This window comes from Erinaceus europaeus, chromosome 23 (genome assembly GCF_950295315.1).
Source record: "Erinaceus europaeus chromosome 23, mEriEur2.1, whole genome shotgun sequence".
NCBI classification, from domain to species: Eukaryota; Metazoa; Chordata; class Mammalia; order Eulipotyphla; family Erinaceidae; genus Erinaceus; species Erinaceus europaeus.
Window position 1 is genome coordinate 14,559,345 of NC_080184.1, and position 16,290 is coordinate 14,575,634.

The window sequence follows — 16,290 nt, forward strand, 5'->3', positions numbered from 1 at the left end:
GGCTGTTCGAGTGGGTGGGGGGCGGAGCCGGGTGAGAAGCCCACCAATGGGGTGGATGAGCGCCAGGGAGGGGCCTGCGGGACGGGTCTGGACAAAAGGAGCCAGTCTGGTGGGCGGAGCCTGTGGGGCGTGGCCACATAGGAGCCTTTGTATTGGTTGGGGTGGGGCCCAGCCGGTTGGGTGGGGCTTAGCTGTGGTTCTCCACTGGGGGCGGGGCCTTCTGGTCAGCCAGTCAGGTGGGCCGAGGGGGTGGGAACTCCTAGAAGCAACCAGTAGGGCGAGTGGGTGGGGCTCGGGGGCGGGGCCGCGCCTAGCTAGTGGGCGGGGTCTAGTGCCTCGGGGCTCTCCCTTTCTCTGGGCCTCCAGCTGCCCCTGGGGTCCCCCTGGCAGCCGTGCACCGCTTCTCGGGCCCCTCTGCGGGGACCCACCGTGTTCTGTCCAGCCCCAGCGGGTGGGGTTCCTGGCCTGTGGCCCCGGGCAGCCGCCCCCTGGTGGTCACTCTCTGCGTCTCTCCCCAGCCGTGGCCTCTCAAACTGGGGTTCTCGTCCAGCTATGAGGGGGTGCTGGTATGTACTCGCGGGTAGACCTGCATGTGACCCCCAGGGTGCATGCAGCCCTCCTCCCCGCCCGGCGGGCACCCGGCACGCGCTGCCCCCGCCCCAAGCCGCACGCACCCACCGGGACGCTGACGGGATGGGCGGCACAGCCCTGACACCCCTCTCCCTTTGCAGACCAAGAGCCCCAAGGCCCGGGCAGGGGGCGGCGGGGCCCCCGAGGACCTGCACACGCTGCCCGAGGAGGAGGGCGCGGGCGGTGAGGAGGAGCGCGAGAAGGAGCTGCTCCTGGAGCGCATCCAGTCCATCAAGGAGGAGAAGCAAGTGTCCCTCCCTCTCCTCTGGGCGCCGGGCGGTCAGGGCCGGGCCGGGCCGGGCCGGGCGGGGAGGCCCACAGGGGCTGCGTCCAGCTCAGGGCTCTGCTGTCGGCCACTTAGAACAGCCATGTGGGGCTCAGCAGCAGCGCCTGTACAGTGCACACAGACCCGGGTTCAAGCCCCCGGTCCCCACCTGCAGGGGGGAAGCTTTGCAAGCGGTGCAGTAGGGCTGCAGGTTTCTCTCTGTCTCCTCTATCCTCTTGGTTTCTGACTGTCTCTGTTAAATAAATGAAGGTAGGGAATTATAAAAGAGAGGGAGAGAGAGGCAGAGCCTCACTCTGACACAGGAATGGAACTGCGGGCCCCGGGCTGCTGCCCAGGGCTCAGACTGCCCGAGCGAGAGAGTCACGTGAGCTCGGGTCTTGGGGGGCGCCGGGCGGGTGTCTGTCTCTGGCCGGGAAGCGGCAGGTGCAAAGGCCCTGGGGCTGGCCGGCTGTCCGCCTCCCCACCAGCCCGGCCTTTCTCCGTCGTCATCGTCCCCCAGGGAGGACATCACCTACCGGCTGCCTGAGCTGGACCCCCGGGGCTCGGACGAGGAGAACCTGGACTCGGAGACGTCGGCCAGCACGGAGAGCCTGCTGGAGGAGCGGGCGGGCCGGGCGGCGGAAGGTCAGTACTGAGGCAGCGACTCGACTCGGGGGGCCCAGGGCAGGGCGGCAGCTGCAGTGACCGCCCGTGTCTCCCAAGGGCCCCCCGTGCCCACCCCCAGCCCCCGCCTGGCCGCCGGGCCCCCGCGCTGCCGGCCGGCCTCCTTCCTCACCGTCCGCGTGAAGACGCCCCGCCGGACGCCCGTCATGCCCACGGCCAACATCAAGCTCCCGCCCGGCCTGCCCTCCCACCTGCCGGGCCATGGGGCGACGGGGGAAGCCCCCGTGAGGCGCCGGGAGCCCCCCGCCCGCAGGACCGACCAGATCCACTCGGTGTACGTCGCACCGGGCGCCCACCCGCCTGCTCTCTGCGTCGCCCGGGTCCCCGAGCAGGACAGCCCTCCGCCCGGGGCGCGGCGGCGGTACTCGGACCCCCCCTCCTACTGTCTGCCCCCCCGGCCCGGCCCGGCCCACAGCTGAAGCACTTGGACCCCGGACCGGCCTGTGCAGGTGTCTGCATGAGCACCCGGGCTGGCTCCCCCCCGGCGCACATCTGGGGTCCCAGCTCCCCACCCGCTCCCCACTCTTTTGTACGTTTATTTTTTATTTCGACGCGGTATGACTTGTGGCTGGTTTACATAACGCGGAGACCCCGCTCTCCCTTTTGATACTCGCCCCTGCGCCCCAACGGACTACCCAGGTCTCAGCCCTGCGCCCCGAAGAGGGGTCCGGGGAACCCCTGCACCTACCTGGCCGGACCCTCTGCTGAGCCAGCAGGAGACCCTCCGACGGAACAGCGGGTCGGCCTCTGGAGACCCAGGAGCACAGACTCTGACTCGGGGCGTCCCCCAAGGTGCCTGGATATGGGGGCGCCCCCGCCCCGCCCAGAGGCAGGACCCCCGGGCTGAAGAAGCAGGCGGGGTCCCTGCAGGAGGAGATGGGGACTGACGCCCCAGGGTGGGCTGTGCCTCTAGGGTGGGGGCCCCCCCGCAAGCCGTGGGGAATAAACAAGTGCCTGAGAATGTGCGTCATTCCTGGGGGGGGGCTGAGAATGTGCGTCATTCCTGGGGGGGGGAGGCTGAGAATGTGCGTCATTCCTGGGGGGGGCTGAGAATGTGCGTCATTCCTGGGGGGGGAGGCTGAGAATGTGCGTCATTCCTGGGGGGGGAGGCTGAGAATGTGCGTCATTCCTGGGGGGGGCTGAGAATGTGCGTCATTCCTGGGGGGGGAGGCTGAGAATGTGCGTCATTCCGTCATTCCTGGGGGGCTGAGAATGTGCGTCATTCCTGGGGGGCTGAGAATGTGCGTCATTCCTGGGGGGCTGAGAATGTGCGTCATTCCGTCATTCCTGGGGGGCTGAGAATGTGCGTCATTCCTGGGGGGTTGCTCAGGTGTGAGGGTTCTAGGCCTGACTTCACAGGGGCTCAGATTCCGCCAGCAATGCCACCCTCTCCCACTTGGTCTCCGGGATGCTCTTTTGTTTTGAATCTTTATTTATTGCAAAGACAGCCAGAAATCGAGAGGTTAGGGAGAGAGAGAGAGACACTTGCAGCCTTGCTTCACCACTCGTGAAGCTTTCCCCCCGGCAGGTGCGGACGCGCTGGAACCTGGGTGCCGTAACATGCGCTTAGCCAGCTGTGCCACCACCCTGCCTGGTTTTTCTCTTTCCTTTAAGATGGGGGGGGGGGGGGCGGTTGCTAGTGCCACAATGGGTTAAACGCACATGACATGAATCGTCTAAGGATTCCGGTTCGAGCCCCAGGGGGGTCGCTTCCCAGGCGGTGAAGCAGGTCTGCAGGTGTCTTTCTCCATCTGTTCATTTTCTCTGTCCTAACGGCGACATCAGTAACAACAACAATAAAAAAAGGGCAAGAAAAGTCAAAATATAGAAAAAAAAATTTTTAAAGAGGCTCCATTGGCAATCGAACTGTGAATGACCCCTTAAACTCTAGGCCAGGATCACTGAAGAAATACCGCAGGACTGCCTGGAAGCAGAGGGGTTGGGGGTAGAGGCGGCGATCTGGGTAGAAAGTTTGCACAGGCGCAGAAGCCCAAACAGGTCGCGTGGCAGCCTGGCCAGCCGCAGTCCCTCCAGGTTTCCGGAAGAAAAGCCCAGGACTCCACCCGGAGTAAACATGGCCGCGGAGCCCCGGAGCCGCAACCAAAGACACCACTTCCGCCCTCCAGAAAAATGGCGCGCGGGTCGCGCCGGAAGCAGGTCACGCGAAGGCACTTCCGCCCGTCTCCAAGATGGCGCCCGCGGAAGAAGCGGGATACAACCGGGCCGTGATGGCGGCGTCGCGACTGGAGCTCAACCTAGTGCGGCTGCTCTCCCGCTGCGAGGCCATGGCGGCCGAGAAGCGGGAGCCGGACGAGTGGCGCCTGGAAAAGGTGACGGGGGCGTCTGGGTCGTTAGTTCCAGAGGGCGGGCGGTCTCGCCACGGCGTCCAGAAGCCTGACCACGCCCCTTCCGGGAGGCGCCGCTACGAGCTGGAGCCCCGCCCCTCTGTGTAACCACGCCCCCTGCTCTGCGTGAGGAGCCCCGCCCCTCCGTGTAGCCACGCCCCCTTCCCTACATGAGGAGCCCGCCCCTCTGGGCTACAACGAGCTGGAGCCCCGCCCCTCCGTGTAACCACGCCCCCTTCCCTGCGTGAGGAGCCGCCCCTCTGGGCTGGCAACCCCTTTGCGGTAATGGGGAGGGGTGGGGCGCCCCTTCCCCCTACACCCGCTTCTTCCTCCCCAGTATGTGGGGGCGCTGGAGGACATGCTGCAGGCCCTGAAAGTCCAGGCCAGGTGAGTGTGGGCGCCACCGGCGGCTCAGAGCTGGCGTGGGAGGGGAGGGGGGCGCCACATTCGGGGTCCCCTCCCTGAATGCGGGGGGCTCTCTCCACCTTCCAGCAAGCCCGCCTCGGAGGTGATCAACGAGTACTCCCGCAAGGTGGACTTCCTCAAGGGCATGCTGCAGGCCGAGAAGCTGGTGAGGGCGCCCGCGCCCCCCCCCACCCCCACCCCAGGGTGGCCCGGATCACCCCTGACACCCAGGCCCGCCCTCTTCTCTGCAGACCACGCCCTCCGAGAAGGCGCTGGCCAATCAGCTGCTGGCCCCGGGGCGCGTGCCCACCACGGCCCGCGAGCGCGTGCCCGCCACCCGCACAGTGCACCTGCAGTCCCGCGGGCGCTACGCCGGCCAGATGCGCGGCCAGCTGCTGGGCGCGGTGAGTTCGCCTCCGGGTCACACCTCCCACGCCCATGGCCTCATGTCAGGACCCCGGGCGGGCGCCGGCTTCCTCTCGGAGCACACCTGTCACCGGGCACAGGGACACGGGTTCGAGCCCTTGGTCCACCGGGAGGGGAGGAAGCTTCACGAGCGGTGGAGCAAGGCTGCAGGTGTCTCCCTGGCTCTTCCGTTATGACTGTTACTGCCATTGTTACTGTTTTAGCTTTTCTCTTTTTTTTTCCAGACCCCTGCTCAGCTCTGGCTGATGGTGGTGCAGGGGGTTGAACCTGGGGCTTTGGAGCCTCAGACAGGAGAGTCTCTTTGCAGAACCTTTATGCTGTCTCCCCTCAGCCCCCCCCCTGCCTCTCTATCTCCTGCTTTCTCTCTCTCTCTCTCTCTCTAATGAATAAAAAGTAATTTTTTTTAAAGTAATAACGTTCGGGGCAGGGGTAGATAGCATGACGGCTCTGCAGAGATGCTTCTGCTTGAGGCTCCAAAGTCCCAGGTTCAGTCTCCACACCACCATCAGCCAGAGCTCAGCGGAGACCTGGGTGAATTAAAAATCAATCAATTGGGGTCGGGCGGTAGCACAGCGGGCTAAGCGCACGTGGCGCAAAGCGCAGGGACCGGCGTGAGGATCCCGGTTCGAGCCCCCGGCTCCCCACCTGCAGGGGAGTCGCTTCACAGGCGGTGAAGCAGGTCTGCAGGTGTCTGTCTTTCTCTCCCCCTCTCTGTCTTCCCCTCCTCGCTCCATGTCTCTCTGTCCTATCCAGCCACGAATGACATCAACAATAACAATAATAACCACAACAAGCAACAAGGCTACAACAAGGGCAACAAAAGGGGAGAAAGCCAGCCTCCAGGAGCGGTGGATTCACGGTGCGGGCACCGAGCCCAGCGACAACCCTGGAGGCAAAACAAAATCAGTGGGCTAGTTATTCGTTCCCTTTTGTTGCCGTTGTGGTTATTATTGCTGTCGTCATTCATGTCGTTGTTGGCTAGGACAGAGAGACATGGAGAGAGGAGGGGAAGACAGACAGGGGGAGAGAAAGACAGACACCTGCAGACCTGCTTCACCGCCTGGGAAGCGACTCCCCTGCAGGCGGGGAGCCGGGGCCTCGAACCGGGATCCTCACACCGGTCCTTGTGCTTTGCGCCACGTGCGCTTAACCCGCTGCGCTACCGCCCGACTCCAGAATTAATTCTCTAAATGAGGAAACTGAGGCCCAGGGGTGGCGGCCTCTCACGCGTCCCTCCCACTGCAGGACCCGGCCGGAGGTGAGTGACCTGCCCAGGACGACTGGCCACCCACGCAGACGCTGACACCGCACTTCTCGGGGCTCCAGGGGGGAATTGTCCCCAATCCAGGACAGTATCCCCAGGGACGCCCCGAATTATGCCTGGGGAGGGAACAGGTGGCGGGAAGCCAGGGCCCAGGGGGAGGTGGGGAGAGCTCCTTGGCAGCAAGGGCATTGGAGCCAGGGCTCTGCAGGGTGGGTAGGAGCCCGCCGGGCAGCAGACAGGGCTGCTGGGAGGGGCATCGTGGGGACACAGCTCACAGGCTCTAACGCGCTACCTCCTGCAGACGCCCCGACGGACGTGAGGAAGAGAGGGTGAGTGGGCCGAGCCCCCGGGCACTTGGGGGGGTGGGAGAAGGGGAAACTGAGTCACTGAGCCCCGTGACCTCGGGGCGTGTAGGGGCGACAGGGCAGCGGGCCCCAGGCCGGGCGACGAGAAGCAGTCGGCCGCAGAGCTGGACCTGGTCCTCCAGCGCCAGCAGCAGCTGCAGGAGAAGCTGGCGGAGGAGATGCTGGGCCTGGCCCGCAGCCTCAAGACCAACCAGCTGGCCGCCCAGAGCGTCATCAAGATGGACAACCAGGTGCAGGGCCCGGGCGGCCGGGCGTGGGCGGCTGGATGGGACTTCGCTAAAAGGCCCCGACCGTGGGTGCCCCCCCACCCTGTCGCATTGACGCCGCCCCGTCCTCGCCCCCCAGACCCTGTCGCACTCCCTGAAGATGGCCGACCAGAACCTGGAGAAGCTGAAGACGGAGTCGGAGCGGCTGGAGCAGCACGCGCAGAAGTCGGTCAACTGGCTGCTGTGGGCCGTGCTGGTGGTGGTCTGCTTCGTCTTCATAGGCATGATCCTCTTCATCCGCATCGTGCCCAAGCTCAAGTGACCCGCGCGGCCCGAGGATCCAGGCCCGGAGGCCTGCCTGCGGGAGGGGCCTTAGGGCCGGGCCAGCAGTGGCGAGCAGCTGACCGGGCATCTTGCTGTGTGGCTGGCCCCACCGGGCAGCTCGCCTCCCCACCGCCAGCTGAGAGTCACTCGGAGAGGGAGCCGTGCGGGTTCGAGCCCAGGACCTCTGTCCCTCTGTCCCTCTGTCCCTCTCTCCTGCACGTCCCTCAAGCCCCACAGCAGCCGCTCCAGCGTCTCCGACTTTCTCTTGCTTCTGTGCGGCGGGTTTGCGGGCTGCCGCGTCTGTTGGAAGCACGGCCTGTCCCCGTCCCGGGAGAGGCAGCTCCTGGGCCCTGTCTGCCTCTGCCTCTGCCTCTGCCTCTGCGGCTTAGCTGAGGACGCTTTTTGTTTGCCTGTTTTTGCTGGTTCAGTGCCTGCAAGACTTTGCCTTTCCCAAGAGCGATATTTTCTTTGATCGGCTGGGTGTCGGCGCAGGACTCTGAGCCCCGGGGCAGCCCTGGCACGGCCTGCGAGTGGCGGTGCTCGGCTCCTATGTCAGCTCTTATTCTTGCTCATAAATAAATGGTGTTTTTTAAAAAATATTTTCCCTTTCGTTGCCCTTGTTGTTCATTGTTGTTGTAGTTATTATTGTTGATGTCGTCGTTGTTGGCTAGGACAGAGAGAAACGGAGAGAGGGGGAGAGACAGACAGACACCTGCAGACCTGCTTCACCGCCTGGGAAGCGACGCCCCTGCAGGTGGGGAGCCGGGGGCTCGAACCGGGATCCTCACGCGGGTCCCCAGAACCCGCGTTTTCGGTTTTGTTTTGGCCACGTGAGGCCCCGGCTTCCGGGAGGCCGGCCACGCCCCTCGCCCCGAGGCTCTTTGCCAACTTCCGGCCACGCCTCCACGCAGCGGCCCAGACCGCAGGTCACGTACAGCCGGGCCTCGCCGCCTCTCGGGGAGCGGGCCCGGTTCGGAGCCCCGGACGCTGGGACAGGTGACCCGCGACGGCCCGGAAGTCGGGGCGGTGGTCGGGGTAGGGGGACTTCCGGCGGGAGTCGCGGCGCGCGCCCCCCCCGCCACGTCCAGTGGGCGTGGCCACGGCGGCGCCAGGGTTAATGCGACCGGGACGGGACGCGGTGACGTCATGCAGATTGCGCGCCGCTATTCGGGGGTGGGGCTGCTGAGGGCTCCCTGGGGACCAATCAGGTGCGGAACTACGAGGAGCGGCGGGGCTCGGGGCTACCAGGGCGACCCCGTGGCGCATGCAAATTGCGGTGGGCGGTGGCCTCTGCCGTTGAGAATCTGGCCAATCGCGTGTGCGTATGCAAATGTAGTGGGTGGGGTCAATCTGCGCGGTGCACTGGAAGCCAGTCGCGTGCGCGCATGCAAATGAGGGGCGGGACGGGCCGCCGCTTCCCCACGTGTCCCCAGGCCGCCTGCCGCGCGCACCCGCCCCGCGCGGGCCCCGAGCCCCCCCGCAGGCCCCGCCCCCCGGCCGGGCGCCGCCCCCCCAGGACCCTGGCCCCCCGGGAGCTCCCCCAGACCCGCTGCTCGCGGGGCCGCCGGCACGCGCTCCAGCCCGGCTCCCCGGTGAGTCTCCACCCGGGGGGAGGGGGACACCCACCTTGGGGTCCCCTCCTCCCGTGACCCGCGGCCGCCCGGGCTCTGCAGCGAGCGGGAGCCAGCACCCTGCGCCCCCCGGGGCAGCCCCCGCCCGGAGCGCACAAGCCAAGGCCTAAGAAGATCGTCTTTGAGGACGAGCTGCCCCTCCGGACCGGGCCCTGCCCCGTGAAGCCCCCCGTGTGGGCGGCGTGCCGGCCAGGACCCCCCCACCCAGCGCCGGACTATGAGCTGTGAGTGCCCCCGGCCCCGGGGTCTGGGGGAGCCCCCCGTGAGCCTGCCCGAGCCGCAGAGACTCCGGGGTGCCCGCGTCGCCCGCCCGCCCGCCCACCCACCCCGTGCCCCCGACCCTGCAGCCGGTACCCGCCGCCGCGCAGCACCGGCGACCGCGAGCGCTACGCCGCCGTGTTCCGGGACCTGCACCCCGAGCTCCGCGCGCTGCGGCGGGACCTGCGCGCCGCCTGCGCCTCCCTGCGGCGGCTGGAGGCGCTGCTGGCCGCGCTGCCCCCGCCCCGGAGCCAGGTCAGCGGGGACCCCCGCCCCAGTCCCAGGTCAGCGGGGACCCCCGCCCCGGAGCAGCCCCTACACCGACCTCCGCCCTCATCCCTGCAGGCCGAAGCCCAGCTGGCCGCGCGGGTGCACCGGCAGCTCCGGAAGAAGCAGGCGGTGAGTCCTGCACCCCTGGGGGTGGAGGTGGGGGGCTGCCAGACCGGGAAACTGAGGCTGGGCCCCCAACTCCAGGACCCCTACTTGCTAGCCCGCCAGGCCCGCTGTCAGCAGCTGCAGGCCAAGCTCAAGCTCCTGAAATCGCACATCCAGAAATTCGATGCCTCGCAGGACGATGGCTCCGTGTACTTCTGAGGGGGGAGGGGGGTTATGGGGGTCCCCCTGCCCCCCCACCTCCTGCGGCCTCTCCCTGGCTGCTCAACCACTGCCAGGAGCCATTGAGGAGTGCGGCTCTGAGGCTCCATTGTGATACTGCCTGCCGCTGCCTCCAGGAAGCCTTTCCAGGTTAATTTCCTTGTTGGGGAAGGGCAGCTTCTCAGCTCCAGCTCCCAAGGGAAAGTGGGGGGAACCCCCCCGGGCTGTGGAGCCTCACGTGTGTTTAAATAAAGCTCTCTTGTGAGGACAGGCTCCAACCCTCCCCATGTCATTCTGTCCCCAGTCACAAGGCTTCCCTCGTGGGGGGGGGGGTTGGGGTGCTAAGAGCAAGACCCCCCCCCCTTATTCGGGGAAGGGCACTCTCCTCCGGGAGCCTCAGGCCGCCTTCCCTTCAAAGCGAGGTGAGGGGGAATCCAGCACCAGATTGGGGGCAGGCACCTGGGGGGACCCCAAGAAGTTCCAAGCTTCCGGTGTCAGCCTGGGGGTGTGGGGGGCTCCCATGGCCGAGCTCTGCAGCTAACAGGTGGTCCTGTCATTGCCAGCCCCACAGCCGGGTTGGTGAGGGGTCCCCTCGCAGTCCCCCGACATGACAGGTGGAGGGAGGCCTGAGATAGGAAACGCCTTTATTGGGTCACGTCCCCGGAGGCCCAGGGTCCCCCGCTCCCCGGCCGTGCACCCCTCAATCCCTGTGGGGTTCTGGGGTCCGTGGGGTCCACACCGGGGCCGGGGCTCCAGGACAATCCGAGTGTAGTCTTGGTGGGTCGGTCGGTTTTTGGTTTCACGACAGTGGGAATGCGGAGTCGTGCCGTTCCCATCCCCCGGCATGTCCCTCTGTCCGGGCGTCACTGCCCGCCGCCGTAGGGCCAGCTGAAGGCGCTGCCCGACAGCAGCATGTCCCGCAGCAGCGTCTCGATGGGCGTCTTGCCCACCAGCCGCATGAAGAAGAGCTGAGAGATGAGCGCGGCGGGCACGGCGCGGAGGCCGGGCAGGCGCAGCAGCAGGCGGCCGAAACGCTGGGGCTGCGCGGGGTACTGGGCCCGCTCGTACTCGGTCAGCGCCACCTGCACCTTCTCCTGCAGGCTCTCGACCTGCGCCGGGTCCGACAGGCCGCAGGCGTCTGCGGGGACGGGACGGGGGTGTCAGGGGCCCGGCCCCCGGGTGGATGGGGGGGCCCCACGTGGGAAGCCAGGAGCTGGCTGGCTGGGGGCGACCCGGGGTGGCCTGAAGGAGGGGCCCGGAACAGGCTGAGTGCGGGAACACCGAGGTGGATGGGGGCAGAAAACCCAGGGGAGGGAGCCGGGGGTAGCGCAGAGGGTTAAGCGCAAGCAAAGCGCAAGGACCGGCATAAGGATCCTAGTTTGAGCCCCCGGCTCCCCACCTGCAGGGGAGTCGCTTCCCAGGCGGTGAAGCAGGTCTGCAGGTGTCTGTCTTTCTCTCCCCCTCTCTGTCCTCCCCTCCTCTCTCCATTTCTCTGTCCTATCCAACCTCATCAATAACAACAGCAATAATAACTACAACAAAACAAGGGCAACAAAAGGGAATAAATATTAAAAAAAAAAAAAAACTCAGGTGAAACTGGGGGAGGGGACCTGGAAGGCGGGGGCCCTAGTTGGAAGTGGGGGAGGGACCCCCAGAGCAAGCTGGGCCAGGGCGACTCCACAGTGGACTTGAGGGGGGCCCCCAGTGTTCGTGGGAAGCAGAACCCCGAGCCCCTGGGGGAGGCCCCAGAGTGGACCGGCGACAGCTGGGAGGCCCAGTCCCAGGCTGGTGCCCTCTGTTAGCAGGCCTGGACTTCAGCTCTGCGGGGTTTCCCACCCAGGTCTCCAGGGGCCGCACCCTGACCCTGGGTCCCCAATTCCACACCCCCGTCAGGCTCACCCAGCCGTGGGTCCCTCAGTTCCCCAGCCCCGCCCAGGTCCCCACAGGCGCAGACCCCTATGTCCCTGGAGGCTGGGGTCCCCCACCCGGGTCCCAGGCGGTACCGGGCCGCACAGCCCAAGGCCCCTGGCAGTTGAGGGTCCCGCCCTACCCCAGGCCCCCCATCCCGGGTCCTTGATAGTCTGGGGTACCCTAGTCCCGGGTAGTCTGGGGTCGGCCTCGCCCCAGGTCCCCAGCCCCTGAGCCCCCAGAGGTCTGGGGTCCCCCAGTCCAGCCGGCTGCTTGGGGTGCTCCTCCCTGGGTCCCACAGACCCTGAGCCATAGCTGTCTGGACTCCCTGAGCCCCAGGCCGTCTGGGGTCCCTCCCCTACCTCATGTTCCCCCGCCCCGAGTCCCTGCTAGTTGGGGGCTCCTGGCACCTGATTCCCTGGGGTCGCCCCCAGCCCGAGACCCTGGTGATTGGGGAGCCCCAGCCCCGAGGCCCCGCCCCCAGTCCCCGAGGCCCCGCCCCCAGTCTCCGAGGCCCCGCCCCCAGTCTCCCAGCCCCGAGGCCCCGCCCCCAGTCTCCCAGCCCCGAGGCCCCGCCCCTAGTCTCCCAGCCCCGAGGCCCCGCCCCCAGTCTCCCAGCCCCGAGGCCCCGCCCCTAGTCTCCCAGCCCCGAGGCCCCGCCCCCAGTCTCCCAGCCCCGAGGCCCCGCCCCCAGCCCCAGTCCCCCAGCCCCAGTCCCCGCGGCCCCGGCCCCCGGCCCGCGCCCCTCACCTGGCGACAGCAGCACGATGGCCTTGAGGCAGCCGTACTCGGCCGCGTCCACCTGCAGCCGGCCGAGCCGCTCCACCTGCGCCTGCAGCGCCCGCACCTGGTCCATGAAGGCCACGGCGCGCTCGGCTCCCATGGGCGCGGCGCCCAGCGGCGCGGGGTGCAGCCCGGCGGCGGCCAGCAGGGGCGCGGCGCGCAGGGGCAGCGCGGCCTGGGCCGCGTTGAGCACGAACAGGGCGCCCCAGCCGGCCCGCAGCAGCGTCACCTGGTCCCCGGCCGGCAGCGCGGCCACCAGCGGGGCGTGGCGCGCCCACTCCACCGAGCTGAAGAGCAGCCGCGCCGCCAGCTCGCACACGTTGTCGATGCCCAGCGCGCCGCCCGCGCCCCCGAAGCGCCCGGCCGCGGGGTACGGCTCCGCCCGCAGCAGCTGCGCCACCAGCTCGGGCACCGCGCCCGCCGGCGCCTCGCCCGCCGCCCCCGACACGCCCGGAGGGCTGCCTGGAGGGGGGAGCGCGGGGGGCGCGTGCGGGATGCGGCCGCGCTGCACGGCTGCGGGGGGGGGGGCAGGGGGCAGGGGCGGGGCGGGGAATGGGGGACGGGGAGGAGGTGGAGAGGGGAGCGGAGATGGGAAGGGGGAGAAGTGGAGACGGGAGGGGGGACAGGAGAAGGGGAACAGGGGATGGAGGGAGAGGGACAGAGGAGGGGGACAGGAGGACCGGTGGGGGACAAGATGGACAGGGAGGAGGGATATGGGGACAGCGGACATGGGGACAGGGATGGGATGGGATGGGATGGGATGGGATGGGATGGGATGGGATGAGATGGGATGGGGGAAAGGGGAGACAGGACATGGGATACGGGTGGGGGACGGAGGGAGGCCCAGGAAGGGTGACACAAGGGTGTGGGGGTCAGCCGTGCAGGGGGAGAATGGGGTCAGGAGGCGGGAAATGGGCCCAGAGGTGGGGGGACATGGGGTCAGGAGGTGGCAGGCAGGTCCAAGGAGGGCATTGGGGGCGAAGGGGAGGGGGGGGGGCGAGGAGAAGGAAAAAAAAAGACCAAGTCAGCACATGGCTCCCTCCCCTGTTCCCTGGAGACCCAGAGTCACTGTCGGATCCCCAGCCTGTCACCCATGAACCTCAAATCACCCGGGGCACCAGGCAGGGAGTGGAAGGAAGAGCAGGGCAGGCGGGCAATCCTAGAGGACTTCCTAGAGGCAGTATTGGAGCATAGCCCAAGGGAGGAGCAGGAAGAGGAGGCCTCTGGGTTTCCTGGGCTGGAGGGGGGGGCACAGGCTGTGGCAAGCCCCCCACCCTTCCCGGTGAGCACCCCGTCTCCCAGGTTCAAACCGGATGCGATTATTGGCACCCTGGATGGAGGCTTTGAGCCTGCGGTCTGAAATTCAGCCCATGGTGACTAGGTCAGAGAGGAGGAGAAATGGGGGTGTGGGCAGGAAATGCCCCCCAAAAAATAGGGCACCAAAGACCCCAGAGAGAAAGGGGGTCTAAATGGGTCAGACGGGGTGCAGGCTCAGGCCAGGGGCAGAAGGGGACCCTCAGAATTGCCAGGGGCCTGGAGGTCCCAGTCGGCTGGGGCTCAGAAGGGGGGACCCCCCCCACCCCCAGAAGCCAGGAGCAGAGCTGGAGGCTGGTGGGGAAATGAACAAAGCAGATGGGGCTGGGGGTGAGCTGGGGACCCGAGCCGGGGGCCTCTCACCCTCCTTCCTCATGCCCACGCGGAAGCACTTCTTGAGTCGGCAGTACTGGCACTGGTTGCGGTGGTGCTGGTCGATCTGACAGTCACGGTTGGACCTGGGGACACAGAGAGGTGACGCCTGCCGCCTGCCCCCAGAGTTGGGACGCCCCCTCTCCCCTGGGGCTCCCTGAGCCTTGCAGACACTGAGGCGGGCCCTTGGTGGCTGCAGAAAAGCCCTCGGAGGCGCCCCACGGTGGGCCTGCGGGTGTTGAGGGGTGAAGGGGGCCCCGGGCCCTCAGACGGAGAGGGGAGGTGGCCGGGGCCGGAGGACACCAGGGTCACCAGCTAAGACTCAGGGTGGCTTCTTTGTCCCCAATGGCCCCTTGGGAGAGACTGGACCAAGGAGTCGGGCCAGGGGTCACCCTTGGGGGGGTGTGAGGTCACAGCACCATGGGGGAAACCCCCATGACCCCCAGAAACCCGGCCACCTCCAGCGAGAGGATGAATGAGTGAGTGAGTGAGTGAGTGAATGAATGACAGCCCTGGTCCCTTCTCTGTCCAGTGTCTCCACCCCTGCGGGGGGGGGGGTGTCAAGACTGGGGGCCCCTCCTCCCCAGAGGCCCCAAAAGCCAGAAGTTTAGTCAGTCGGAACCAGAACAAAGCAGGCGGTGGATGGGAGGGTCGAGGCTGTGGGCTGGAACCAGCCGGGCCTAGGGGTGTCGGGCAGTGAGCCCCCCAGATGGAAACCGGTTGCTCACAGTTGGCCGGCCTCTCTCCCTCACACCCTCCACAGCTCCCTGTTACCCTGGGCCTGAGTTTCGTGGTCACAGGCATCCAAGGGCCCTCAGTTGAGCCCCCCAGCCCCCTCCTGCAGCACTGGGCCTGGGCCGGCCCGCAGAGCCCAATTCCCCCACCAAGAACCAGGCCAACTCCTGGCCCAGTTCCGCCTCCTGCGCCCCCGGCCCCCCCCAGGCCAACTCCTGGCCCAGTTCCGCCTCCTGCCCTCCCGACCCCCCCACACACACACACCAGCCCAGACAGGCCCTGACCCCGGGGGGACTCCAGGCCAAACTCGAGCAGGGGGGTGGGGAAACCCTACCCTGCAGCCTCCAGCAGATAGCCGGTCACTCTGAGCGAGTGGGCACTGCCCCCTCCTCCAGGCAGTCCTCCTTGCTAAGCCCCCAGCTTTGCAGGAAAGTAGGGGCACACAGTTTACTACACTTGGAAAAAACGGGGGGGGGGCTCTATGTTGGGACGGGCAGGGGGGCTTGCAGAGTAGGGGAACGTGGAATTTGAAGTTAACAACGGGGCTGGTTCCCAGGCCTGGACCCCTTTCCTGCTGCTTCCAACAGGGATATGGGGTTCTAACGCTGACTGGCCCCACCTAGTCCAGGAAGGGGACCCCCCCCCAGCTAGAACAGCCAGAGGGAATTGGCTTTTGAAGATACACACCCACCCAGGACAGCACAGAGCCCCCCAGTCTTAGAGCCCCCCTCGGCACCCCCAGCCTTGGCTGTGCAGGCTGGGGGTGCAGGGCCAGAGGTCAAGCTCAGCTGCCGGTTCTGAGGACCCAAGCCCTGGGGGCCCCATCCCCCCTGCCCCCCCCCCACTTGCAGGAGGCCCCATTCCCCGCCCAGTGGCCCAGGCGACTTTGGAGTTGATATTTGACCCCGGGGCACGCCCGATCGATCCACCCGCAGACAATGGCCGGCCGCCTGGAACCCGGGCCAGGCCAGAGGGTCCCCAGCACAGCCCCAGGGTGGATGAGACCCTGACTATGCTCCTCCATCTCTCCCCAGTGCCCTGGAGAGAGGGCCGGTTGAGAAATAAAAGAGGAAGCAGGAAGCGAAGAAAGGGGGGTCTGGGGATGGAGGGGCGCCTGGCAGAGTTGGGGGTGCCCTGGGCGGGGGCGCCCATGGGAGCTGGGGGTGGAGACCCGGGAAGGTCAGCCAGGCCCAAGGTGAGCGGCGGAGATCGGGCGCGGGGGACCCCGGGGTGCTGGGGGGGTGCGGAGTCCTCAAGGCGCAGGGTGCTGGAGGTGGGTGCGGGAGACCCCGGGGTGCGGGGTGCGGGGTGCGGGCGGGGGTCCTCACCGGCAGGTGTAACTGAGGTTACGGCGGATGCTGCGTTTGAAGAAGCTTTTGCAGCCCTCGCAGGTGAACACGCCGTAGTGCTTCCCGCTCGACTTGTCCCCGCACACCCCGCAGTCCACCTGCGCGCCGGGCCGCTCGTCCTCCCCGGGCTCCGCGTCGCTGGCCGCCCCCGCCGGGGACCCCGCGTCCTCGGGCCGCGCGAAGCCGGGCGCCCGCTCCAGGCCGTTGGCGTCGTCGGCCGGACCGCCCCAGCCGCGGGTCACCAGGGCCATGGCGGGTCTGGGGGCGGGGGAGGGGGCCTGGGGCGGGGTCTGGGGGTCCTGGCTGTCCGGGGCTTCGGGAGAACCGGGGTCTAGGGGTCCCGGGGTTCAGGGGGCCTGGAGGTCCGAGAGGTCCGGGGGATCTGGGGGTTCAGGGGATCCGGGGTGCAGGGGGTCCTGGAGGTCCGGGGGT

At 67.6% G+C, this 16,290-nt stretch overlaps 4 protein-coding genes across 4 annotated transcripts in view; 3 read left to right on the forward strand and 1 right to left on the reverse strand.

The window, feature by feature from the left end:
- The window catches only part of MYO9B (myosin IXB), a 32,865-nt gene extending 30,325 nt beyond the window's left edge, over positions 1–2,540 (forward strand). The window contains 3 exon segments of the mRNA XM_060182432.1: positions 519–566; positions 732–878; positions 1,420–2,540. Of these exon segments, the coding sequence (XP_060038415.1) occupies positions 519–566; positions 732–878; positions 1,420–1,998 (774 nt within the window). The 3' untranslated portion in view covers positions 1,999–2,540.
- A 1,209-nt stretch (positions 2,541–3,749) lies between these two features.
- USE1 (unconventional SNARE in the ER 1) lies at positions 3,750–7,513 on the forward strand. Its single transcript, XM_016192636.2, has 8 exons — positions 3,750–3,909; positions 4,262–4,311; positions 4,417–4,495; positions 4,581–4,733; positions 6,001–6,013; positions 6,321–6,348; positions 6,443–6,614; positions 6,730–7,513. The coding sequence occupies exons 1-8, from the start codon at positions 3,769–3,771 to the stop codon at positions 6,910–6,912; spliced, it is 819 nt and encodes a 272-aa protein (XP_016048122.1). The 5' UTR covers positions 3,750–3,768; the 3' UTR covers positions 6,913–7,513.
- OCEL1 (occludin/ELL domain containing 1) lies at positions 7,464–9,671 on the forward strand. Its single transcript, XM_060181414.1, has 7 exons — positions 7,464–7,481; positions 7,767–7,910; positions 8,348–8,506; positions 8,588–8,769; positions 8,893–9,058; positions 9,149–9,202; positions 9,278–9,671. Exons 1-7 carry the CDS (start codon positions 7,464–7,466, stop codon positions 9,395–9,397), a joined length of 843 nt encoding a protein of 280 aa, XP_060037397.1. The 3' UTR covers positions 9,398–9,671.
- Positions 9,672–10,024: 353 nt separating this feature from the next.
- On the reverse strand, positions 10,025–16,288 carry NR2F6 (nuclear receptor subfamily 2 group F member 6). Its single transcript, XM_060182364.1, has 4 exons — positions 15,838–16,288; positions 13,766–13,860; positions 12,056–12,601; positions 10,025–10,535 (listed from the first exon to the last, which is right to left on the reverse strand). The coding sequence occupies exons 1-4, from the start codon at positions 16,107–16,109 to the stop codon at positions 10,261–10,263; spliced, it is 1,188 nt and encodes a 395-aa protein (XP_060038347.1). The 5' UTR covers positions 16,110–16,288; the 3' UTR covers positions 10,025–10,260.
- Between the last annotated feature and the right edge of the window lie 2 nt (positions 16,289–16,290).